The sequence below is a fragment of the Euwallacea fornicatus genome, chromosome 7 (genome assembly GCF_040115645.1).
Source record: "Euwallacea fornicatus isolate EFF26 chromosome 7, ASM4011564v1, whole genome shotgun sequence".
NCBI lineage: Eukaryota > Metazoa > Arthropoda > Insecta > Coleoptera > Curculionidae > Euwallacea > Euwallacea fornicatus.
The window spans coordinates 1567525-1593177 of record NC_089547.1 but is presented as its reverse complement, the minus strand read 5'-3'; the positions used below and the strand labels follow the sequence as shown (position 1 = coordinate 1593177).

At 34.4% G+C, this 25653-nt stretch overlaps 2 protein-coding genes across 9 annotated transcripts; both read left to right on the top strand.

Moving 5' to 3' along the window:
• Nucleotides 1-62: 62 nt before the first annotated feature.
• On the top strand, nucleotides 63-14725 carry LOC136340290 (uncharacterized). Of its 6 annotated transcripts, none has more exons than XM_066284252.1 (10): nucleotides 63-418; nucleotides 4993-5227; nucleotides 5953-6088; nucleotides 8548-8766; nucleotides 9345-9897; nucleotides 9949-10286; nucleotides 11587-12287; nucleotides 12521-12758; nucleotides 12813-13061; nucleotides 13114-14725. In XM_066284252.1, the coding sequence occupies exons 2-10, from the start codon at nucleotides 5105-5107 to the stop codon at nucleotides 14172-14174; spliced, it is 3618 nt and encodes a 1205-aa protein (XP_066140349.1). In that variant the 5' UTR covers nucleotides 63-418; nucleotides 4993-5104; the 3' UTR covers nucleotides 14175-14725. The 6 variants fall into 6 exon arrangements, with proteins under 6 accessions (XP_066140349.1, XP_066140350.1, XP_066140348.1 ...); XM_066284253.1 differs by lacking the exon at nucleotides 63-418 and adding an exon at nucleotides 1557-1875 and having other exon boundaries at nucleotides 4993-5203; XM_066284251.1 differs by lacking the exon at nucleotides 63-418 and adding an exon at nucleotides 1557-1875.
• Nucleotides 14726-14785: 60 nt separating this feature from the next.
• On the top strand, nucleotides 14786-24247 carry LOC136340291 (uncharacterized). Of its 3 annotated transcripts, none has more exons than XM_066284259.1 (10): nucleotides 14786-15186; nucleotides 15274-15566; nucleotides 15769-15955; nucleotides 16157-18370; nucleotides 18521-18773; nucleotides 18829-19028; nucleotides 19080-19216; nucleotides 19274-19392; nucleotides 19601-19850; nucleotides 19957-24247. In XM_066284259.1, exons 2-9 carry the CDS (start codon nucleotides 15378-15380, stop codon nucleotides 19818-19820), a joined length of 3519 nt encoding a protein of 1172 aa, XP_066140356.1. In that variant the 5' UTR covers nucleotides 14786-15186; nucleotides 15274-15377; the 3' UTR covers nucleotides 19821-19850; nucleotides 19957-24247. The 3 variants fall into 3 exon arrangements, with proteins under 3 accessions (XP_066140356.1, XP_066140355.1, XP_066140354.1); XM_066284257.1 differs by having other exon boundaries at nucleotides 14986-15006; nucleotides 15094-15186; nucleotides 19601-24247; XM_066284258.1 differs by having other exon boundaries at nucleotides 14786-15006; nucleotides 19601-24247.
• The last annotated feature ends 1406 nt before the right edge of the window (nucleotides 24248-25653 follow it).

The window sequence follows — 25653 nt, the reverse complement described above, 5'->3', positions numbered from 1 at the left end:
ATAAAAGCTGCGCTAGTTATTGCTCGAAAGGTGAATAAACACGGGCTGATTGCGTACGCTATGCTCTGGGTACCTACGTAGAGTAGATTTTGTATCTCATAAAACCACATGAACATATTTTTCATCATTTATATTTATTGCTTAGTCTAGAAAATGGTTCCCTTGAAACAGTTTGAAAGTTCTCAAGCAAGGAAAGCTTGAGTTAACGCATAAAGCCCAGTTATATCACAATTTCTTTTTGTGATTTTATCTGTTATTGACATGTTAATATATTAGTTGTGCCCATGCATGTCGTTGCCCAGCCCTTTTAAAGTCATTGACCTTCCCAGCAAGACATTTAGGGAGTCACCGATACCAACATGCAATAGAGTGATTAAGTGTAGAATGTATTATGTCAATGTACATAATTGGTTAAAAGGTAAGATTAAAGGATTCACATCGAAGTGGTCTTCAGGATAAAATATTTTAATTACATTAGCTTATTAGGCAAATCCTGTTCACCAATCTGTCAATCTCTGATTATTGCTATATATTTTTTAGCATTATAGCCCATTTGATATCTTCAATTTGGAAGTTGAATTTTTGGACAGGTTATTCAGATCAAGCTGGAAAAGCCTAATTGTCAAAAGTCTCTCAGGCAAGTTAAGTGTTTTGTTGTTTCATTCATGAATTAGTTAAAACTATCTGAGTAAATAGTCTTGAAAGGTATGATGTGCAATGTCCCACGAAGCTAATTAACGCCGACTATGTCAATGATAAACAATTAGAAAATATCGTAAGACAAATCGAGTCAAATATTATGTAATATGTTACATCCAGTTTTATCAAAAATTGTATCTGAAATAAGTGACATCAGGGCATCAAGTCCCTTGATGCTTTGACTCGACGAAATATTTCCCTTTTCCACTGTTTTGTAGGTAGTTGTTAATACAAGAAAATAAGGTGATTCTAAAAAAAATTGTTATAAAGGTATAACAATTTTATAATGTATGATGATGTAGCGAAAAGAATCTAAGAGCTTAGCTGTGTAATAAAATAATATATTTTGCACTCATTTACATGACTTACGACGTACAATCGTATTCAATAATGAAAATAACTTTTCTGGACCACTTTTACTACCATATATTTTGATGCTCGAAATCTGTGATATTAATAAGTTCTTAGATAAACTTTTTCAAAGAAACATTTAGTCATCCTTTTTGCCTTGTGTCAAAGTACTTACTAAAGTCTAAAGATACTGAAAACGACTTATGTATTTGATCTTTGCTTGCATGTTGCACACATAGAATTTATTCATTTACGTAATATTTGAATACAGAGTGGTCACAGGAAAGAGAAGCAAAATATTATCAGTCGGGCTAGAAGATACCAAACATCAGTTATATAAATAAATTTGTTTAATGTTGCTTTAAATAAGAACAATCGTAAGTGTTGTAATTGTAAATATAAGAAAATTTATTGAATCTGTCGATTAATTAACGATTAAGGTCCATCCTATATTATACATCAAATTAGTGGTGATACGAACTTCTCCATCAGTTATCTTTCGAACATTCGCTTTCGCTGACAGAAAGGAATGATTTAAATGTGACCCAGTAATCAAAAAAATGAAGTCATACATCCGTTCCTGCTATTAAACCTTGTAGAGAGACAAAACCTCCGCAGATAGCTTATCTTCATATATATATTTTTTAAAGATAAGATACGTAAAATAAACAGTGCAAGCAATTAAATTCCGCGGCCGGTTTTGAGCTTAGTCGTATGTTAGAAAACGTTTTGACTGGATGCATGCTGCAAAGCAGACTGACTTTTCGCAGTTTTTTTAAAAGTTTCTCACAAGATCCTCGTTTAAACAACTGGACATTACTTTAGGTAAATATAATTTGTGTATAAAGCGAGACGATAACGGAGTTATGAACAATGTTGCATATGTTACAACGCATATGTTTTTCTTATGATTTCTGGTGTCAACCAATAGAATTATTCTGTTGCTTGGAACCCCCTATAGGTCCTTACTGGTTTGGAGTCAGATTTTCTTCAGGCATATAGTGATTTTTAATTATTGGTTTTAAACCTCCAACCAGCAAAATAATTCTAAGGAGACGTGAAATGTAATGTGACACCACACGTGGTGATGGAAGAAAAAGCAATAATGCTTCTTGATCTTATTCGAGGCTCCACTTGGAATTATTTGTATGTTTTTTACCAGCTAAATAAAACAAACTGATTTCCTATTTTGGAAATATCAAAATGACAACATACTTGTAAAGCAAATAACCAATATTGTTGGAGGGCACATATTAAGGCGGAATATCGAAAAAAGTTTCAGTTTGGTCTACACAGGATGTCTAGTGACTCGACGACCGTAGACTAAGTGTGAGTTCTTTAATGAGTTTCGAGTTGAAAATGTCTAAAAGACTAATATCCGGAAACACTTCGGTTCTAAGATACAGAGTGTTTAATTACTTTTTTTTTAAATATATTTTTTAATATTTAAAAAACGATTTTAGATATGTGCCTGAAATTCTAAGTAGGTATAAATTTTGTTGAAATTTTTCGTATTTTTTTTTTAAACAAATCAGAAATAATTTTTTATCTCAAAAAACGGCTACTTAAGCAATACAATACTAAGAAACTTTTCTTATTAATAATTGATGAAATATTGATACAATAATATTCATCTTAAAAAAAGACAGTGTCGTACCATTTTTTTTATTAAATGTCTCCGCATTGCCATATGAATGCTACTAATATAAGTGGAAATGTTCTGATTTCTCCAAAACACGAACATTAACCTTGCCCTAGCGTCTACTAAATTGCATGCGCATATCTCAAACCGTTTTTGAATATTAAAGAATATAATTTTAAAAAATAAATAATTGAACACTCTGTATCTTAGAAACGAAGTGTTTTCGCATATAAATGATTTAGACATTTTCCATTTGATATTCATTAAGGACATCACCCTTAGCTAATGACTGTCGAGTCACCAAACACCCTCTATAAAAATTTAGCGCTATTGGTATCCACGGTAAATATATATATATATGATTATATGATTTACATATTTACGTTCTATGATAAATACATGTCACAATAGAAAATCTGCGGTTTTTAATTTAAAAATTGAAGAAATTGAATTTATTTCAATAAAAAAAAAACTGAAACTTCAATATTTAAATTATGAGTGTTAGACTATTGTTTTTGCTCATCAAAATGTATCCAGTACGACCATTAGATATGAAAAGTGAAGGTGATGTAGCTTTTATAGAAAAAATATTGGTCTTTAGAATTGGTTAAACAATTAATAAAAAATAATAATATAACTCATTTTTTTTATTTGAATATTTATACATGTTTTGAAGTAAACATTTTTTAAGGTACAGACTTCTGGATGCACTCCGTTTTTATCCTCTTAGAAATATGTCTAAAAGGTCAATTTACTTAAAATAAACATTGCTTAAATTCATGAAAAACGAACATGATTATTAAGACAGAAACTTGATAATTTCGGCATTTATAGGCAAAACTTTAATCTAAAAAACTGGTCAAATTCAGAAATTTTGCTAATTTCAATTTGAAAGCTTTTCTGGATTTTGACTTTTGTAAAAGAATTTTTGAAATATAGGATTTCATAAATCAAATTTTGCTGCGAAAAGGTCTGGACACTTATTTAGATTTTTCGAACATCGAGTTAACACTTCTATTATATTTAGTTTTGATACAGCATCTAGTGCGGTTTTTGTTAAATAATATATTACATTAAAGCGCTCGTAGGTAGAATTTTGATATACAAAACTGGTTAAATTCAGTGACGTAGATATTTACATTTTGTGAATTTTTGTGGATTTCTTGGACATTCAACAGTAATCCTTCATACGTTTATCCGAAAAATTAACGTCGAGAGTTTAGACTTCCGTGAAATGTTAAATTTCACATAAATGATTTGCAAGTCTGATTAATTTCAATGGCGTAGAACAGTATTAAATATATATGGTTGTATTTCGCAACGATAGTAAGACTAGTGAAATCTACCTCTTAAACTCTCCATTTCCTGAGATATTGTGAGGATATATTTTTACAGAAAATTTCAGAAAAAATGACTATATCTGAAGAATGTTTAGTTCAATATATCTTAACTAAATTAACATTTCAAATCTCACTTATGTGGTTACATAAGCTTCTTTTATTGCAGTCAATCCTAAACGACTATTATAGTGACTATTTTATATTAACATTAAAGTATAAAGCGGATCCTTCTAAAGACATTTATAATTTATATAACGGCAAACAAGGGATGATTCCCTCCGATAATAAAACTACATCAAGACACAGTGCTGGTATATTAATATAGAAAATTAGAAACCAATCGATTCCTGGAGAATTTCTGACGTGTACCTGTTTGAAAGGACGCGCCAGTAATGCTATTTTCATATTATCCAGCGCACAAATCCGGAATTGTTGCTGTATATTCACCTTTTCTGAATGGATGAAATAGTTTTCAGGGAGTTTTTTTGATTGATATGCTCAAAAACCATCGGGTAAGAAAGGATAAGATTTATTTTTTCTTAACATTTTTTTTTTATTTAAAAAGAAAAATTTTGCTTATGACCTCAAACATTAAATTATCGAGAAAAAATTCTTTCTCACGCATACTTTTTATCTACTATTAATTTTGCATTCTGCATACCGGTGCTGAAAATGGGCAATTATTACTCTCTATCAGAAATGATCGTTACGCAGTTTTTCTCACCATAGATTAGTGGTTAAACGTCCCTACAATTTTTTATTATGAAGAACGGCAGTTGTATTGCCATTGAAATTTGATAAGAGTTTTCAATAAATAGGTAGTATTGTTCATAGTATTTTTCAGTGCTTAAGCGGCTTTGATCCTAGAAATATGTCGGATTATATTATGGTAGACTGTGTTATGCTTGCACTCAAACTTCATTTGAACGTACAATAATTCGCACTTTTATTCATTTTTAGAGTGTATTTTTTTACAATTTGACCTACAAAAGAAAACGCCCATTGCCAAGCTGAGGACAAAAAGACGACAAATGCCATCGCATCCACGGAGAGCCACTCAGAAAAGAAAAAAATGAGGCCTTACAAAAAAAGATCTTTCACTAATATTCAGGTTCAAGAACATAATGACAATAATATGGAAATTGAAAATAGTGAAGACTCTGACACACAGGTGAATAACGTTTCATGTCGACAGGTAATTGTACTGTCCAAATATTAAAGGCATCAGGTTAGCGGATGTTCGAAAAAGTTTAAAATTATTTTTAATATTTCAAGAACTTAATTTTTAAAAAATTTAACTTTTATCCACAGCTTTTGAGTCGCTTGGTGCTTTTGAATTATTTTCATTCCACTTACAAACTGATATGTCAAGATGGTTTTAAGTTTCACATGGTAATATATTTTTAATGCGCCACTGACCTTTTCAATTTATCAAAAATATTAGTTGTTGAGCAACAATATTGTGGTGTGTCTTTGAGACACGTCAGAGCTAGTTTAGAATTTTTAAGCCAAATCTTTGGGTCAAGTTTCTGGGAACTATACACAAGAATAGCAACGCCTGATAGATTTTTGCAATTTTTATAATTAATTTGAATAGGGCAACTTAAAAAACGTGATTTTCCTATGCATTTTTTCCGTATTTTTCTTCTCGTGTTCCGATGTTCCTTCGAAAATTTGTACTATTGCAGTTATGAGTTGCCGAAGAGAGAGAAATGTACCTTTTCTGGAATTTTTCTTCCATATAGTTTATAAACTTATTTCGCTCGCTACGTGAAAATTTTCCCTAATTTTATTTCTTATTTGTTTTTGCTATTTTATTTTGCTCAGTATGTAGAATTTGTCACAAATTTTTCTGGGCTATTTCGAAATTCCAGATTTTTGCGATTACGGCTTATTAATGTTAATTAATTTTTTTCTCAGGAAAGTCCTCTGTCGGCGCCAGAAAATGTAGAAAAAGCCAAAGAAGGAGATATGAAAACTAGGAAAAAATGGAAAAGAAAAATATCGAGGAAGCAATTCAGGCACCACAACATCCAACTGTTTACTCCGGGTGAATGTAAGTAAATAAATAATTTTATTACTATGGACAATTCTAGAAATAAATGACTACACGAAGGTATTTCCGTGATGACATTTGTTTAGTAACGAATTTATCCAAAATCTTGTGATCAACTCCATCTAATACGCATTTCGTCGGTAAACTGAATGAAGCCGTCTAAAGTTATATAACATGACACATATACAAAAACAGCTCAAATCTTATCTGAATACGTACTTAGTAATTTATTATCGCTTATGTATTTTATCAACAATCTGAAGCTTATACATCAAATTTAAATTTTATCTTTATGAGACCAGATAGTGTGCGCACATCAATGGATTTATCGAGACACTACTATTAAAATCACTATTGTACGTACATGATTGATGGATGCAGATAGACCCAATATCGATTAAAGAAAACGTTATCTAAAATAAGAAAAAAGTTTTAGTAAAAATGTAGTTTGATATTTATTTGTTGCTGAAATAATTTAATATTTACGAAAAACATTTGATTAGATTGGATATCAATGACCAAGTAATTTTACACTTTTATTAGCGGCAGTTTTTTTCGTCGTATTGTATTGAGAAGAAATGTGTGGATATTTTCATTCACTCTTAAATTTTCCTGACGTAAGTATTTATTAACCATTAATTAATTGCTAATTTTTGGTTTTATATAATCAATTGCGTTGATGAAAGATCACACAACGGCAATACAATAGGCAAATCGCTTAATTTACTCCAAGACTAACACCAAAATCAATTTAACGTGGACCCCGTTGAAATGTAGTCAAAATACGATGCATTTGTCGAGTATCTTCTGTAGTTGGAAGATTGAAAACTTTTAATGTTTTTTTATCAATTTGATATTGTGTATAACCCATGATGACGGAAAATGTGCAGCTAAAACATCTACAGCACGACGAATCATGGGATTGTATTTTTGGTACAAAGAATGGCGAAAATAAAGACAGCAAAGCTAGAACAAAGTTTATTAGGTTACTCAATTAATTATGTATCGGAAGGTCCGGTGAAAAGTCTTATTCGCTGCTGGACTGTCCTATTTGCTATTTAAAATCAAAATATAAAGACACCTTCTATAGTAAAATATTCTCAAGCGGCCGCATCCATGATCGGATTTACTGTCATTTGTTAAATGTGACAGATACGACGCCATTTTGAATTTGTCTTAGTGTCAATACACCAATATTTTTGTGTCCACATATCTCTGTCGGGAAGTTTTCGAAAATGTGTAGTTATTACATATTTACACTAACATTGACTTTCCTTCCTATTCTCCATTAAAAAAAATCTGAAGACACTTTCTTCTAAGGCGTGAACCTCCTTCCAGCTCTCCTCAAGAGCTATTGCTGGAGTGATTGGAATTTGCATCATTATCGGACAGACGTGACTACTTTCAATTAGTAACATTATTTTAACTATTGAATACAAAATTAGATTGCTGGGGCCTGTTGGATGGATTTAATTACGAGATGCCTCGGGGAAACTGTTAGACGGTTAAATCTATTTTTTTTCCTTAATATGTAACTTAGGGATTCATTGGAGTACCTTGGACGTAGGTGCAACGCTTCATTTTAGCGCAGAATTTGCTATCGTTTATGTAATTCATACAATAATTGGCTAATCAATATAATAAAATTTTAATTCCAATATTGGAGACTTTATCGTTTGTAAAGGACTTGCAGCGTGGCTTCTAAATACCCACGTCAATTCATGCTATAATTAATAAAAAAAGCAAGCAACTTATAATAAATGATATAACACATTTTATCTCATTATCACTGACTCGTAGTGTACTGGATTTGAGACAGTACTTATAAAAAAAAAAATTCAAAAGATTCGGGTTCATTAATTGAGTTTTTTTTTCGTGTGCATTCTTAAACGCGTATCTCGAATCCCACATTTATCTAAAGAAAATATTTGATAAGATTAGCGAAAATGGTGTTAAGTAGGTGGTGAAATGCTATCGAACTAATTCTGATCGGATTAATTTCTCGATGATTTATTGATGAATCGGGACAGCAACAAGATTCAGTTATAATGTTCGTTTCCCTCATCGAAGCAAAGTTATATATTCCTGTATGTAGAACAAGGGCACGCGAACTATGCGTCTCAATTAACGATCATTTTAGGTAGGAACATAAAATAATATATTCCGCGTTGTAGATTTAATCCACAAGGCCCATAGCAAATTTAAACTTTGATAAAGGAACAATAACGATGTTTCGCGAACCGACTTGTTTACAAATTTGCACAATTAGTAGTCTAAGAATCTGTGCGATAAGTTAACACTGCCATACATATGACTAACAGAAAGATTATCCACAATGCAGCATACAAAGAGCTTGAATAGTAAGCCCGTTTCGATAACGAAAAAACAATTTCTCTTATCAGCGCGTTTTTGCACCAAGCAACTGAGAGGATTTAGCCATGCGTCATTAATTGTTGCAGATCGTTCCTCGACCTTGCTGAAACAGAAAGAGCTGTTGGCCAGTCCGACTCTGCCCAAGATTTTCGACGTCAACAAAGTGTCTATTACGGATGCTATTGTCAGCACTTTGGGCGGGGTAACTTTACAAAAGGGGGCTAAAATCAAAGACAGAATGGAAGAGAACAATAACACCAATGGATTTCAAAACAACAATAATGTGGGCAAACATCAGTTACCTGGTGTGTGTTTTTTGTGAGGTAGTGATGATGAGTTATACAGAGTGTCGCAAATTGCGCAATGACCACGTGGCGTTCGCAACTGCTACGTTACTAAGAAATAAGATTTACAAGTTTGATTTTTTTTTATGTGGGACGAGTATCAATTCTAAGGGCATGCACAATGCGACGGTAAATTTGGTGCAATATAGCGATGGTTCTTTGGGAAAAAAGATAGTTCGCCCTATAAACTTTCTGCGCCGATTGCTACATCATGATTCCCAAATTTAAATTAAATATATGATAAATTCTGTAAAGTGGAAAAAAAACTAAGATACGTTTTCAGACTTCAACATCCTGTACCTCAGTAACTAAACAACGGCGAATTGATGCTTAAAAAGTTTTTCCGGATGTGGAAGTCGTCCTATCCCTAAGGCATGAACCAAATGCTCCGATGTCGAAACGCTCAGTTAAACCTAATATTCTGCTCAAACATGATTCCTTGCGCATTTACTCCTCTCTTTGAGTCATCATCATATTATGTATATCTTCCCTTATGTATAATTAACAATTCCTGTACTTATTTTCCACTATTTCTACAGCAATCATAATGGAAACGCCAACAATAATGAGACGCAAAAGTACGGATAATATCCACGCACTTCCGAAAACAACCTTCATAAAGCACCCCGATCCAATGTACCCCATTATGTTCAATCCCATATCAATGGCCATTGATATGCCGACATTGCAGACAACAGAAGAGACCTGCAAAGTGACATCTTCTAAACTGCTTCACGATGTTCACAACGATGTCTCATCTCCTCTGCAGACGGTGATGATGGACGATAGTGAATCAGCACTTGTGCCCCCAGAAGACTTTGAGGTCAGATTCAACGGAAATTGTGACGATTTGCCTGAGAATTTGTCGTTAAAGCGAAGATGTTCTACGGAAGTTCCCGTAGATCTCAGTAAAAAGGCAACCAGTAACTGCCTCAAAGAACGAGTACACAGTGAAAAGTTTCAAGAAATGTTTAACTCTCAATTGAACCTAAGTATTAAAAACACTTACAGTGAAACAATGTGCCCCAAAACTGAACAGATTCAAAGGCGTTCAGCTGTAGCAACTCCATCCACAAATGCTCAACAAACTACGTAAGTTTATTTTTTGCGAAATATCGTTTTTTTACTCTAGTAAATGTGCAGTCAAAGCAGACAATCTCCGGACCTGACCTATTTGGATAATAACTACAGCCAACAAGAAATGATGGAATCGGAGCCCGTACTCAAAACTGAAAATCTCGAAAAATGCATGAACCTTCTACAGCATTCCCTGGGACAGGAGTTTAACGTGTCGATGCTGCATCTGATGTCGCAGGCCTACCAGCAGGTGGAGCAGTCCCTGGGCGATTTGGCCATTTACCCGGAAATGAGGTACAAGGCCCAGAAACTGCACGAAGAAGTTTACAACTACATAACCGCTAAAATGAAGTACGAACTTGGTTTGGAGGATGTGGATGCTCTCGAAGTGATCAAAATTTTAGGTAAGAGTTAATTTTGATGAAAAGGAGATGCGTGTGAAAAGAGAGTATATTGTTTCTGACTCTACTGAAAATGACTCACGTAAAAAATATCAAAAGAGGTGACAGACCAAATGTAGGTAGTGAGCTATATTTATTTAGAAAATCGCCCTTTTAATTCTTAATTGGCAAATCGTCGGTTGCCTACCATCGTCTTTCCATTTCTACCAGAGCGCTTATTCCTCTTATAAATTTTCCATTAATTTTTTGAGAACTCAGGGCAGAAGACTTCTCTGGTCACCGGTTTTTCGTAGGGGAGAGGGACGACGATTAAAATTCACCCGGTCCGCCAGACGTGCTAAAGCCGGCCCTGCTTATATGGAGAATTTATTATTATTTAATTCTGTTTTATTTTGAAACGACATTAATTGTGGTTTAGCAGTTGAATTTCCATAAATTTAACCGCGTTTGGATGGAAACCACCATGACGCATTTAATATTTAACTCTTATTTAACTTCTTTCACGAAACAAACTTTATTACGTTTTTCTTGCTTAAGTTAACATATTTTAATGTAAACTCCATCAGTCTCTCCAATGTAATTCCTTTCATACGTGCATTATAGTATCCTCACCAGCGGTCGCCGTCTCGTTTCATAAAAAATTAATCATTAATTCATTTTCGAAAATTATCATTATCAGTGGTAAGTCCAATTTTAGGATTGTGATTTTGTTTTTTATGGGCTACCGTGTATGTATTTATTATCAACAGGAAGTTTTGGGGCAGGGTCGGGGTCTGGGGCAGGGTCGAGATTCCATCCGCAGCCACATCGGCGTATCTATCATGACGATTGTGATTTCACTTTAAAATTTTTTCTTCCATATTTATATATATATTTGTTTGTTTATTCACAGTGTCTCCCGCACTGTAGACTTTAAATTGATTTTCGTAGGTGATTGCTCGTTCTTTTCGAATTACACAATTTTCCTCGCAATAGTGTGTTCTTTTTATCTTTTTTCGTGAAGTAGTATCATTTCAAAATTCCAGTCTATTGTTTTGTTGTCTTCGGATTCGGGTCCAGCTCGATACTGTTATCGGTACGTCTTCACATCTAGCACTTTTTTGGTTGTATGACTGTGTGAAGTATGCGGGAAGAGAGACATTTTCATATAGCAAATAGTGAGAGACGTACCATACACCAACTTTGATTACTATTTTTATGTCTATAAATATTATACTTTTTAATATTATAACAATACATAAGAAATACTGCCATTATCTCCAAACAAATCTAACTTTTACATTTTATTTTTCAACTTTTTCAGGCCGTTCAGATAACAACCAAGCAAAACACACTCTACAAACCAACTTGAGTGAGATACAGCGTTTCACAAACCTCAACTTAAATGACTCTCATCCACCCTGTACACCTTCCACTATCCGCAAGCCTGCATTCAGTCCCCCAAACACTATTGACAAAACTCATAAGGAGCTGACAACTGTATCACAACATGCACCCCCCGATTTTTCACAAGTTCAGCTAAGGCAGCGAAATATTCTATCACAATCTCACAATATGTTCAACACAACTCACCAAATGACCCCTTCAAAGACCAGTAGTAACTCATACACTATGAGTTATCCTCCAGGATTGCCAAAACATAATGAAACGAGAAGAAGTATAACCGGATTAGTAAGATCCAGGAGCAAATCGCACAGGAACGTGCAGCAGTTACCTGGTCAACTCACAAGATCTTTGTCGAGTCCGCTGAGCGTTCCCGTAGTTCCCTACCTCGAGAATGTTTATCAGGCACCATGTGCAATATTGCCTTCGTCTGGGAGTGCATTTAATGGAAATCCCATCATAGGAGGACCTCTGCAGTACCGAACTAATCATTTTTCCCAAGAAGATGGTAGCGCAAAATTCAGGAAATCGTGTCCAGCAGGATATCCGGGAAGGTTTGTCTTCAGTGCAAATTCCACTGGGACCGTTGCATCTTCTGCCACTACTAGTAATTCTTCCAAGGTTCGTATGTGTTGTATACAGGGCGGCTCTATATATATGGCATTTTTCATCACCAAAAAAAGTTTAAAATTTATGTAAAAAATATTTATCATCCAAACATCGTCGTGACTTATGGGGCCACCGTGTATTTAGAACTAATTGTATTTGAACTATTTAATTATTCTTCTTATTACATAAACATATTGAACCAAAAATTTTACGTATTTAAACCTGAAGATTTATGTTTATCTTAGAATCCAAATAGTGTCTCTACTGGTAATAATACAACTGAAGAGAAAATATCTTCCACAACTGATCACTTGGAAGTTTCCAAACGTGCTCTGAATGCTAATTCGCGGTATCTAGAAGTATTAAATCAGAGCGTGCAAGAGGAACCAAAACCTCGGACTAAAACCCTTCCAGCAGTGATTGTCGCCGACATTTCGATGCAAATTACTAAAGAACCTTCTGTTGAGAGGACGAATTGTAAAGGTTGTGAACTTCCTCAAATAATTTTTTAAGCCACTCAACTTAAGATTTTTTTAGAAACAGTTGCTGAATCAAGTTTAGTTCGCACTTCAGTTATTACGTCCAGTTCCAGTGAAAGAAGTTCAAGTTCCGAAGAAAACTTTAAGAAATCCGTGGAAGACGAAACCACTCCAGAATTTGTGGTATGGTTGGAGATATTAAAAAAGGATGAGGAGCTTAAGAGCAAATTTCTCACTCATATGGGAGTCATAAAGAAGGAGGCTTCTTCTCATGGTGATTATATTGAAATAATCGATAGCGATGATGGTAAGAGATTTATGATGCAGTTTCATTCACCTTCAGTGGTAATATTTTACAGAAAAACAAGAAACTAATCGTAGCGAGAAGAAACCAATTCTTCTACCTACACGGTCGTCTGCATTGCAGCCATCGTCAACTACAACAGTGAAACTCCCTCGTGAATTTAACAGATCTGCCTCTTTGGAAATAACTCCTATTCCTACTTCCGTAGTTAAAGGGCCGTTACCACCTGTTCTGAAGCCATCATTGTCAGAGATCAATTATATTCCCCCTATATCATTACCTTACTCGGTGAATCCGGACAGTTATACCCATAAACCAAGTGTTAAAGATCAACATAAGAACATTTATAATCCCGAATTTGAGCCCATTTCTCCGGTTAGTGAAACTAGTTTTAATTTTCCTCCAGTCCTGTCTAGCCCCACTAAAGCTGTGCACTCTCCGGTTGATCTGGAAATGGTTGTGAGGGAACCGACAACCACATCCCCAACATATGCGGCCAAACGTAAAACACCTTTGGGATTATCTGAAAATTATTCTGAAGCTGAAAACAATAGAAAATCTTCAGAGTATTCTGTGGATAATTTGTCTAAAAGACGCAAGTCTCTGGATAGACCCCAGACCTCTATTAGTCCTCGAGTGGTTCCATTAGGAAAGCTCTGCTATATAAGGGAGAATAACATGTTTCTCAGATATTTCGACGACACGCAAGTGGAACTTTTTTTAAAAAATTTATCTTCACAAGATGAAGAATTACTGAGGACCACTGGTATTGACCCTGAGCGTATAAAAAATTCGTTTAGACCTTCTAATTTCTCTATGGACCAACCTGCCCAGACGGAGATAGTGCACCTACCCAGCAATGTGGAGTTCAGCAAGAAAGAGGACTTGCCAGATGTGGAGGAATTTGTCAAAGAAAGTAGTTTGGTGGAGCAGTTCGTACCGAAGGACTTTGCAGATTTTTACAGATACGTCACGGGGTTTCAGATTATTAAGAATAAACATCCCGTGTCGTTGAAAACATTCTTAACTATGTACAATACTAATCGAACAGCCGAATTGCTTAGAAAGTATTTGCAAAGATTGGATGAGGACTCGTCTGGAGCTGTAACTAGGTAATAAGAGGTTTTGTGTAGATTAATAGATTTGGTGGGCAAAAATTGCGTTGAGGAACTTGGAAGGCTTTTTGAAAACTTGATAATGAATGTAGGCATTAATTTATCAATTATTAGCGGTCAGGTATAAAAGCTTTAGGACTTAAAATCGACACACCCCCCCACGCAATGTTGGTCATGGTAATGGTGGTGATAGGTACTAGCGTATATTAGTGCGGTAGCGTTCTTGATGTAGATACCATATTGCGTTTTTGAGAACCTGAATTAACAATATTGGTAATAACGTGTTACATTTATTTCTAAAATGAATTTTTTGTTCTGTTGATAGGACAAATCATATAAAACTGAATTTTGTTTATGTTTTTGATCGGTATCTCGTGCAGCAAAATTAATCGGCTGTCTGACAACCCTGAGGTCGTTGGTTTCTATCGCAGAGTTAAAAAATGAAATAAAGTTTTTTTATTTGTATAGGTATTAACGTATACTTAAGTATGTACAGACTAACTTATTTTATTTTTAATGATAATTATAATTAGTTGATATTTAATGGGTTTACTTGATAGTATTATTTAACAACTCGTTAAAACTTTTTTTACTTTTATAATAAAATTTATAATCGGAAGTCATTAGTTTTCCTTTATCTATTGTAAAAAAAAAGAAGTTCGTAATTTTCAATTTAAATTAATAACTTACCGATAACAAGGCAATATCGATATCGATAATATCAAGCAACCTAACCGAACAATCTAGTGTGTCCCCGAACCTGTCACCTTTGTTAGTATCATTTGACTTCTCATAAGAGTGACAACACTTTTGACAGACTCCAGTCAGAAATGGTAAGCAAAAAAACGATTAAATATTATAAATATTAGAAAAAATATATATTAAATACTGTAATATTATTTTCAACACTATTTGTAAAGATTTTATATCTTTAAAAGAGAAAACAAGGGAGATTTACTCAAAAGAAAGTAACTTGGCCAAATAGAAGGCCCTAACAGACCCTATTTGTTGATGTAAGTATTATAGGATAGATGGATAGTCTAATTTACAAGCCACTCTAGTCCAAAAATTCTTTTGTTTGATATACCAACAATCTTTAGGAATAGAACAATGGAAATTTTAATATGGGATAAAAATCTTGAAGAAAAACATCCTGAATAGGATCCCATTTATCTATTTAACAAATCTTGTGTGAGGGTCTGCAATGGATACTCCAATATCAGTGTCCAGTGGCTCAAGTGCAGTTAAAAGTAAACCGTCTGAAAAGGACAAACAAGCAGTTGCCAGTTCTGGCAGATCAGGCCCTAGCTCTAACAATGCAAAACGGAAAAACTCTATGTATGGTGCAAAGTCTAGTGTTGAGTCTAGTAGCACAACCAATACACCTCAAAAGGTGAGAGTAGTTTTTAAATGTAAAGTTGTAAATAATGTTGAAACTAGTGATACACCAATATCAACATATTGACTTCAAAGTTGATTATTAGTTAATCATGAACATTGTTTATATTAAATTTTAAAGAACAACCTGTGCTGTTTTACAATTATTGATACTATTAACATCAATAATAAAAAGCTGTATTTTTTTTTTTTTTTAGTTTTTTGACAGAGATTCAAACAGAACACCTTCACCGCTTCACAAGGTTAAAACTTGGATTAGTAGTTTAAGTAAGTCGCATTTAGATCAGAGAGACACAGATTTATATGATTTTGACCATAATAAAAAAAATTTCAATGAAGAGGTGCCTTCAGACTTTAATCATAAAGATGAAAATATTATTGAAGGTAAGTGAATATTAAATATTTTATCATTTGTAAGTTTAATTAATAATTTGAATGGCAATCATTGGATAGGCTTAGATCTACTGCCATTTTTTTAGTGATTTTTCATTACATAGTCCAATGGTTTCTATTGAGTTTTCTCAGGCCATTCTCTCATACATAACTCCCTTTTTGCACAAAAGAACCTCTGATATATTTTTCCAGATGAACTAAAGCAATATCCAAACTATGTTCTTTTCGAAGAGGCTGAAAGCCTTCAGTCTTCAGTCACAGAAGGACCAACAAGATACCCACATCACATGTCATTAAAAAGAAAAAATAACATCAAACTGTCATCTGGTACAAACACTGATAAGTCAATGGGATCGGACTTAAATGTGGTGGTGCCACTGAGTCCTGAAAGTGAGAAAAAGAAGGAGTTGTGCAGTTATTTGCAGCTGATGAAACCCACAGATAAGAAAACCATTTTAACATTGCAGAATCGGAGGTCCATGCGTGTGAGAAACTTGAATATTCTGCATGAGAAGCGGGAGATGGAGAGAAAACTCAAGGAAGGTGGGGAACCAGATGCTGAAGTGTCTATATCTAAATTAATAGAGGATGAAATAACTGAAGAGAGAAGTGATACTGAAAGTTTTGTGTTTCCTATGCCAAATGCTGAGTTGCAGAAAGTGCAGAGGGATTACGATGGGGCCATTGAAGAAGAATGGTTTAAAGAATGGAGAGACCAAAATTGCCAAGAAGATAATGCTAAATTTTTGCAAAATGGCAGAAGGAGGAAACTGTTACAATATCGGGAAAGTGTAAAGAATAGAACATTGAAAAGAAACATTAACTCATTACTAAATACAGAGTTACCAAATGGTGTCATTAGTGATTCAGATGGAACCCCAAAGGAAAAATTTCACTTTCCTCAACCTGTGCCATATTTTTCTTCAAATGTATGCGATTTTAGTGATATAATTCAAGAAAAGAGTCCAGAATTGAATACTACAGTTCTTCCAATTGATGCAAATAACAGCCCAAAACGTCTGACAATCTTGAAAAGCCAAAAAGATGTCAATTTGAACCAACCCGAACCGTGCGGGTTAAAGTTGTCAATTCCGTTAACGCATTTTAGAGAAAATTTTCTTAATAACAGCCTAAAATCTAGTATTTCCCAAGAAAAAGTTGCAACTTGCGTATTGCCAAATATTTTTAACACTGGAAATGTTATTAATAATAAAAAATCCTTAATTGCTACAGCAGACGATTCAATTAAGGTGAATAAGATTAAAAAACAACAAAAAAGTAAACCTTTCAACAAATTTCAAAGCAGCTTTAAAATTAAAGTTGTGACCAAAAAAAAGAGATCTGGTGCAATTAGAAATACTAAGCCGCTACTTAAAGATAGCACAAACACAGGGAAGAGTTGCAGTAATAAACCTACTGAAACTGTAATAAAAGAAAATCTGAAAGAAAAAAATGACAATCTTAGCCCTAAAAGAAAAAGGTTAAATCCCGCCAAGTCGCCATTAAAAGATACTAACAAAAGTAATATTGATGAGGCGTGTAAGCCAGAAATATCCAAGATTACTAGAGCCAGCAAAGGTCTTCGTACAAATGTCACTCCCGAGTCGTCCAATAAAAACAAGAAAAATTTGGAATTATTAGAAAAGAAACAAATTGATACTTCGGCAAAATCGTTTCCAACGGCGAGCCCTAAATCGTCCCTTAGTAAAAATAAGAAAGCACTTAAAAGAAAAAAAAATATTGCAAGTGAACTCGAAATTTCCCTTTCCACGGACAATAAAGTAACGCCTTCACGAGGTACCAATCAATCACATATTACCATGAAACCTTCACTAAAACAAACCGATGCAGTGATTAGTGAGCCACCCAAATTTGAAAATTCAAATTCTCCTAAAACGACACTAAAATCTATTAAAGAAAAAAAGCATTTAGTGCAATCCACGATTTTATCAGTTTATAAGTATAATGATACACCAAAATCGAACCAACATTCTGAATCTTCTCAAGATTTTTTCTCTCAAATTCTCAATATCGAAAAGAGCTCAGATGATGACGAACTTGCTTCTGCTTCTGACCCCATTAACAATAATTCAACGGATGATTGTAGCGATACTAAAGCAACACAATTAACCTCGACCGTGGAGGACCAGAGACCGGTAAAATCGTCGCATACATGTTTAAATGCGGGCAATCAGAGAGTTAATACAAACTCTTGGGATTTAAATCAAACCTGCAGATCTGGCAACTGGGTATTGAACAATCTGCAAAAAAAGGACCAGCATCTGATCTTTGTTTCAGAAGAAGGCGGATTGCTGTTGAAGATGTTCTATTTAGAGTTCAATTTGGTCATTTGTCAGGAGCATTTGGTTTCGTTTTGGACACAGACTGCATTGGGGCATGTTTTGGGTAAGTTTTTTATGTTCTGCAAAATTCGTTTTAATACAGGATTATTACTTTTACAATTATCACTATTGGGATTAGTGTTATAAATTTTTATAAAATCAACAAAACCGGTAATTGTGTATAATGCTATTGGAATAAAAAATCGAATTGCAGGCGCTCAGAATATGTGGATCAACAAAGGCAGTATTCCGCGATTATCAATGACCACCAATTGTGTGTTCAAAGAGTCTTTAGAAATGGTCGTTTCCACCGAGGCGATTGTGGCATACATTGAATTATGGACCAAGGAGCACCAAAGCGATATTCGCGAAGGTCCTGTAGCGGACATATTTGCTATAGTGTATTATTGGAAAAAAGGGCACAACGGTTTAGACAAAAAGGTTCTGCAACTTGCAAATATCAATGGGTAAGTAAGTATGATCAATTAGAGTGATTAATCAACGAGATATTGGTTTCTATAGTTTTGCCGCCGACGTCCAGTATTCAGTATTAAAACATCGCTGTAAAATAGTGGTCAGTTGGCATCCTACTAGCAGCGGCTTGGAGAGCAAAAAGACTTTCGTCCATTGTTATCATCTGGCTGCAGATTTTCAGTCAATTGCCAGCATTAGCGAATTTCAAACTTTCGAGCATTATGTGTCGTCTTTACACACCATTGAGGGTAAATGAAAAATGCACCAATTTCGTTAGATTATTCGAAGTCATATTTCAGGGTCTGATGCTCTGATTATGGGCTGCGGAGAAAACAAAATAATTTTGTGGGATGTGGATAGTGGGTACGTGACTGAAACCATCGAGATGTTGGATATTAAAACTCCTTTCTCCATGCTGTGGGTCAAGTGCGACAGGGTACATCCAATATTTGAATCCTCGCCGTCAATTTACTACTTGAGACTTGTGTTTCAGGGATTTTTTTTCACTCTGCAGCAGTGTATGGACGGAGAGTTGCGGTTGATAGCCATTCACGGCATGAATCATTCCTGGAAAAAGTTAGCCAGTTATATCCCGCCAACTGAATTCGACAGGTAAGATTTTGATATCGAATTTTCAATAATCGTCAATAGCTAGATGTTTGAAAAAACATTGGGATCAGCATCAACTCTTATTTCTCCGTTTTATGGTAGTAAGTCACTGAACTATTATATGCTGGTTTTATTCTATTGCTAAATAAGGCCGCATGCAATCTTTGTTGTATCGAAAAGTGCAACGATCGCAAATGTCTTTTTTTGTTAGATTGAAAGGTGTTTGCGTCGATAACGGTGTAGTTCTCGCCTGCTACAAGCAAGGAATTGTCTGCTGGAACGCTCAATCCTCGGAAGTAATCTTAGAAACCTCTCAGACTGACACCGAGTATATTTCTGGAAAATATATTATTAGCATACAAAATGATCAGGTGACGCTTAAGCACGCCATATCCTACTTGTTATCGGCCGAAGAGCTTCAAGGAGAATGAATCAAAATACGTCGTTTCTTCAATCGTAAGGTATAGTAAAAATTATGTTAGTGCGTCCGCGAAATAAACATTACCGAAGAATGAAAATTGTTTGTTGCAAGTGTTGTTCAAGACGCATCTAAATTTTTTTTATTAGTGCAAAGTTTCCCGCTTCCGGGAGAGTGGTGCTGTAGCTCAAATTTTACAGTTAAAAACATTCTGTCATCTAATATTGATAAGAGTGAATTGCGAAAAATATTTTTTCTACGACTGTCAGCCCTAGAATAACAAACCAAAACAAAGATGAGTAATTCTGCGGCCGTTTAGGCCGGTAACAGTTTTATCGAATTTTGAAATTTTAAGAAAATAAATTCCTTATATTTCTTGTAAATTAGTATTTCGATAGTCGTAGAAAAACGATTATATGCAACTTGTATAAAGTACGTTGGCACTTTGGTTTGTGCCTCTGTTTTCGGAGGAGGCAATAAACTTATTAAGCATATATTGTATAATTGACTATTACATGTACATATTGTTTGGTTTAGGTAACGAAATACTATTAGCATTTTATATGATTATTACGTCGTAGGTAAATAGAATGTTTATAGTTCGGTTTAAAATCGCATCCCTAAAAAGATTTAGGGGTGCAAAAACGGCAGGAATGAGAATTTAAGTTACATTTGATGTTGCTCATTTGCGAATTCTTTTACTTTGCCAGATAAACGATACTAATATTGATTTATTTCAGACACTAACTTTCGAATTTATCAGGTGCTTCAAATTTCATCTATGAAAATGAGTTAGAAAATGAAGTTTTGCTTCTTTTATGTCCACTTATTACGTAAGACTAGGTATTAGAGAGATTTTAAGACCTTTACTGTGTTAGCCAGTTGAGGTGATTCTTATTCTGAGCAAGCGCAGCACTGACATAACAATCTTTAAATTTTTATAGGTTCTGTGTATTAAAAAAAAAATCCGGTCAAGAAGACTTGGGAATTATTTGACTCCCTATGTCTTTAATATGTTCTACTTAATCTCGAACATAAACGAAATAAACCTAACCTCACGTAAATGGGACTCCATTTACCTTTATCATTTGTTTGATTTTATTAAAACTAGCCTTTTTCAAGGCTCCACGGACATGTGTATTGGTCAGTTAAAAATTTCTAACAGACAAAAGAAGACAAAAACCCTTTACAGTTGACTCTTAATGTAAAAACATAGTAAATTATCGCCTCGCGACGTTCACTTCACCGTTCGGCGATAGTAAATCAAAGCAAGAAAACCATACGAGTGCAAACAAATTGAAGTTGTTTGCCGAGCATCGCACCTCGCTCCTCACATCGCCGTAAAATGAAGAAAATATTTTATTCTCCAGCGGCAAAGCGCCTGAAACTTGTTCTGTGATTGGTTCCCTCAAGTACTAGCTCTCTCCACACGGTAAAAGTATATGTTGCATTTAATCGCCAGTACCCGATCTGTTGTTTCATGCTATGGAAGGATCCAAGGTACGTTGAGAGCAGAGGAACAAAAACGTGGTAGTGTTTGAGGAACCAAACCAAATTTCACAGAAACAAAGCATAATTAATAATACCCCCCCCCCCCCCCATATTAAAGTATTTGACGAGTCACTAGCACTTTGAATCAGACAACATTTTTACTACCTCTGTTCATAAGAAACAAGACAAATGAACTACGATGTACGGCGATGTTCAATTCTTGGCGAGGTGCCCGACAAGGGGAGATGCTTCACTATGTTTTTACCTTTATCTTCGGAATGGACTCGGACAGGGAATGGGCTTCTCAAGTTCATCCCTGTCTTTTCAGCATTTGTTGTAAAAATGGTAAGTAAATAAACGTTAATTAGACTTATTTCAGTTTTTGTTGACCGCTAATAAAGATTAAAATTAAAAACGACGTTAGGTTTAGTGGTTTATTTTTGAAATCACTTTGAACATATTAAAGACACACGAGCTCGACGTCAAATGATTCCATAGCCTATTTAACCAGATTTTTTTAAAGCGCATGGTATAATGGCTTCTGGGATTTGCGGGAGAATAACAGATATCACACTATGTTATTGTCGTTATTCAATTAAGTGAGATGTTGCCGCTCTTTTAATTCTTTGTAAACGTGTAGAACATACATTCTATACGTTTGAGGCGGATTGTTTATTTTCTCTTGTATTTCGTTTATATGGTATTCTCAGCTACGAGTACCTGAGAATAACTTTCATCTTTTACCAAAACTAAAACTAAAATCCCTTGTTAACTTTTCAGTGAGAAATTTGTTACCGCCTTCAGAGCCTAGAGAAAATTATTACAGAAACGAAAAATTCCAGAACTATAAGGTATGTTGTGACTATGTAAAATACATGAGTCACCCCTGATAATTCCCCGTCTCGGTCACTGAAAACTTTCACTTTTGTAACATGAGTCATGTCGTCATTCCAAAAAGTTGATTTCAGGTAAGTGGTCTTAGATTATTGTACTTTCTTCTACTTGGCGTTTTAAAGTCTGCTACAAGTGATGTTCGCAATCATTTTATTTGTTTTTACGCATACAAGATTGACCTCTGGCGTAGCTTTTATCCCTGCTAACTAAAACAAGACGCCACATTTCGGTTTTTTGGCTTTTTGATAATAGTTTCTTGGTAACGGTGCAGGCATGGTTCCATTTAATTCGCTTGTCAAACGCGTTGTTATATATTTGATCTATAAAATGTTATATTTTTTATATAGTTTGACGGTCTTTAAAGGTGTGTTGTTCAAGCTCTTACGGTTGCGCCAGTATAAAATTTTTCACGTTCTCAAAAAAGTTTATATGCATTGAGGACGCGTGAGTTGGAACGAATTAGTTTAAAATTCAGAGATTCGTTTTTTCAAATAACACTCAGACACGTTGATTTTTAATTTAGAACTGCGGTTTTTTTTATTATAAAATCATGTATACACGGTGGTCCAAAAATGGGTTATCACCATCAACTTAATTTTTTATTTCATCGAACAAGTACATTTAATCCAAGAACTTAGTGAAGATGATCTGCACCGCAGATTATAATTTTGCGAAATAACGATGAATAGATGCGATGCCAACCCGTACTTTTTAAGCAAAATAGTTTTTTCCAACGAGGCAACATTTTGCTTAAATAGTGCGGTAAACAGGCAAAATTTATATATCATGCCCGAGAAAACCCACACTGGAGTATCAAAAGTCATATACAAATCTCTCAGAAAGTAAACTTATGGGCCAGAATTATGGGTCTCTTTTTTTATTGCAGGAACACTTAATTCAGAATATTGTTTAGCTCCGCTACAAAATTACATAATACCCCGTGTGACTGCTCTTTGCCCAAATGGTCAGAAAGCAAATATACCAAAGGATTCGACATGGTGCCAGCAGGATGGAGCGCCCCCACACCATTCACGAATAGTACGAGATTGCTTTAATAATATTTTTCCAAATAAATGGATTGGTAGAAGAGGTTTTATCGAATGACCAGCTAGGTCTTCGAATCTAATCCCAATTAGATTTTTATTTTTGGAGTTATCTGAAATTCAGTCTACTTCAATAAATGACAAACTGTTGAAGAATTGAAGAGTAGAATTAGAGCCGAAATACAACAAGTCCCGCCAAAAACGTTGACTGAAATGTTACAAGCATTTTGAGCTCGGCCTGCCTAGTATTAAGAAGTTAATGGTCGATAATTTGAACATTCAATTTAATTTTTTATTCTATTTTTTTAATAATTTTTTTTTTAGTTATACTCCTGATAAGGTCCAGTCATTGATATGTACAATCGTAAATTTCTCGATAACTGTCGAATTTAAGAATAGGATATGTTACATGAAACATGTTTAGAAATCGGCGCAGAATTCTAAAATGAAAAAAAGAAATAGGTAGTTCCATTTGAAAAAATTAAGATCATAGTGATTTATTTATGGACCATCCTGTATACATGATTTTAAGATAAAAAAAAAACCGCAGTCAAAATTAAAAATCGACATGTACAGGCGTTATTCGAAAAAACGAATCTCTGAATTTGAAATGAATTTGTTTTAACCCACGTATCCTCACTGTATGTCTAATACATATCCACATCTCGTCCCTATTTTATCAGGAATATGCAAAGTTATTGTCAGTCTTGTGCTATTTCTCATCTAAAATATAATTCCATATATTTTTCAACAATTTAATTCAGATTAAATTATTAAAGATAACCGTGACAGTGCTCAAGTTTAAGGTTATTTTACACGGCTTAAAATCTCTCTATTAAGAATACTTTTTTTATTTTGATAAACTAGTACAAAACTTTTGTGTTGATGTTTAAGTATGTACATAATATTTATATTCCTGTAAATATTGGTACTGTGATTGTTGTTGCGTCTAGATATTTTAACTTTTTTTAGACATTAAAGGCCTCATTAAGTATTAACAGATATATACATATATCTATGTATATATATATTTTTACGATCCCTAGTTTGACTGATTACGAGATTGCCCGTTAGCAAGCAGCAAATTTCGCAACTAACACAAACGCACCATACTATGAAGACCAGAAACAGCCCAATATAGTCCTTATATATCGCTCTAAAGGGTTTCCGTAGGGTCACACGTTTGTGTTCACAGGAATTGCTTTACCGCACGCATTTACGAGCTGAAAGTAAAACGCACATGTTAGAGATATTTGACGCATGCTACTTTGTTTTGCGTTCGTTAAAAGGGCAAGTGGCAAAATCGTCTTAAAATGTGCATAGACATCCAGCAGTCGTGGCAGTTCACTTGCGAGTAATAAGAAGTATTTTTTTTTACCTACGAGCAAAGAGGCTTTACCGCATGTAGGAAAGATTCTGGGGATGAGACAGTACACACACATATACAGAGCGTTTCCTAACTACGTGTAAAAAATTTAAAGGCGTAATCCTCGACTGATTTTGAGTGAAAAATGTCTAATCAACATATGTCCGCAAATGCCTTGTTTCCAAGATACAGGGTGTTAACTGAAAGACGTTGAAAAAGGTTTCTAAAGGTTTGGTGGTATTTACTAACTTGTTTATTGTTAGTTTTTTTTGCTACTTCCACTACTATAAACAAGATAGTCAGTGTTATTTTGGTGTTTTACTCTCTAAAGTTAAAGAATTTAGTTCTGTGTCCCAAAAATCAGATTATGCCTCAGTTTTGAAAATTTTTCAAATGCCTAATTACACTAATCAAGAAATGGCCAATATGGTTTTTGTTTACGGCCTTGCTGATGGTAAGTGTTTGGCAGCGAGGCGCATTTACATGGAAAGGTTTCCAAACCGCCAAGCTCCCAACCACCAAACCTTAATGATGAGTAATTATTATGAGTAATGGTGGTCATTTTCAGCAATTCTTATAATTAATCATTAAAGCATTCCCCCAAAAAATTGTCTTTTCTAAAATTCAAATACTCAAATTGAGTCATTTTGGAAATAAAATATCTTTTTCTTGTCACATTTCAACACCCTGTATCTTGGAAACAAGGCATTTACGGACATATGTTTATTAGACATTTTTCACTGAAAATCAGTCGAGGATTACGCCTTTAAATTTTTTACACGTAGTTAGGAAACACCCTGTATAGGGTGGTCTTCTGAAAACTGCATTAATCAATTCTAGAAAAATTTCGTATGACACACGTCATTCGGATTTTCAACTATTTTCGAAATAATGACGCTTGGAATATGAGACTTTTTACACTTCTCCCCCGATTATAAAACCCACATCTCCTCAGTCTCGTCTATTTGCGAGCAAAAAATAGATTCAGCTTGCCACGATTGTTAAGCAAGCGACTACTTGAAGTATAATTGGAAGTACTTACATATGCTGAA

Bases quoted from the DNA above. Each gene is read 5' to 3' on its own strand.
- LOC136340290 (XM_066284252.1), top strand. From the start codon at position 5,105: ATGAGGCCTTACAAAAAAAGATCTTTCACTAATATTCAGGTTCAAGAA. The intron at 10,287-11,586 runs GTAAGAGTTAAT...CAACTTTTTCAG, and splicing joins CGAAGTGATCAAAATTTTAG to GCCGTTCAGATAACAACCAA. The intron at 12,759-12,812 runs GTTGTGAACTTC...AGATTTTTTTAG, and splicing joins TGAGAGGACGAATTGTAAAG to AAACAGTTGCTGAATCAAGT.
- LOC136340291 (XM_066284258.1), top strand. From the start codon at position 15,378: ATGGATACTCCAATATCAGTGTCCAGTGGCTCAAGTGCAGTTAAAAGT. The intron at 18,371-18,520 runs GTAAGTTTTTTA...ATCGAATTGCAG, and splicing joins TGCATTGGGGCATGTTTTGG to GCGCTCAGAATATGTGGATC. The intron at 18,774-18,828 runs GTAAGTAAGTAT...TGGTTTCTATAG, and splicing joins CAACTTGCAAATATCAATGG to TTTTGCCGCCGACGTCCAGT.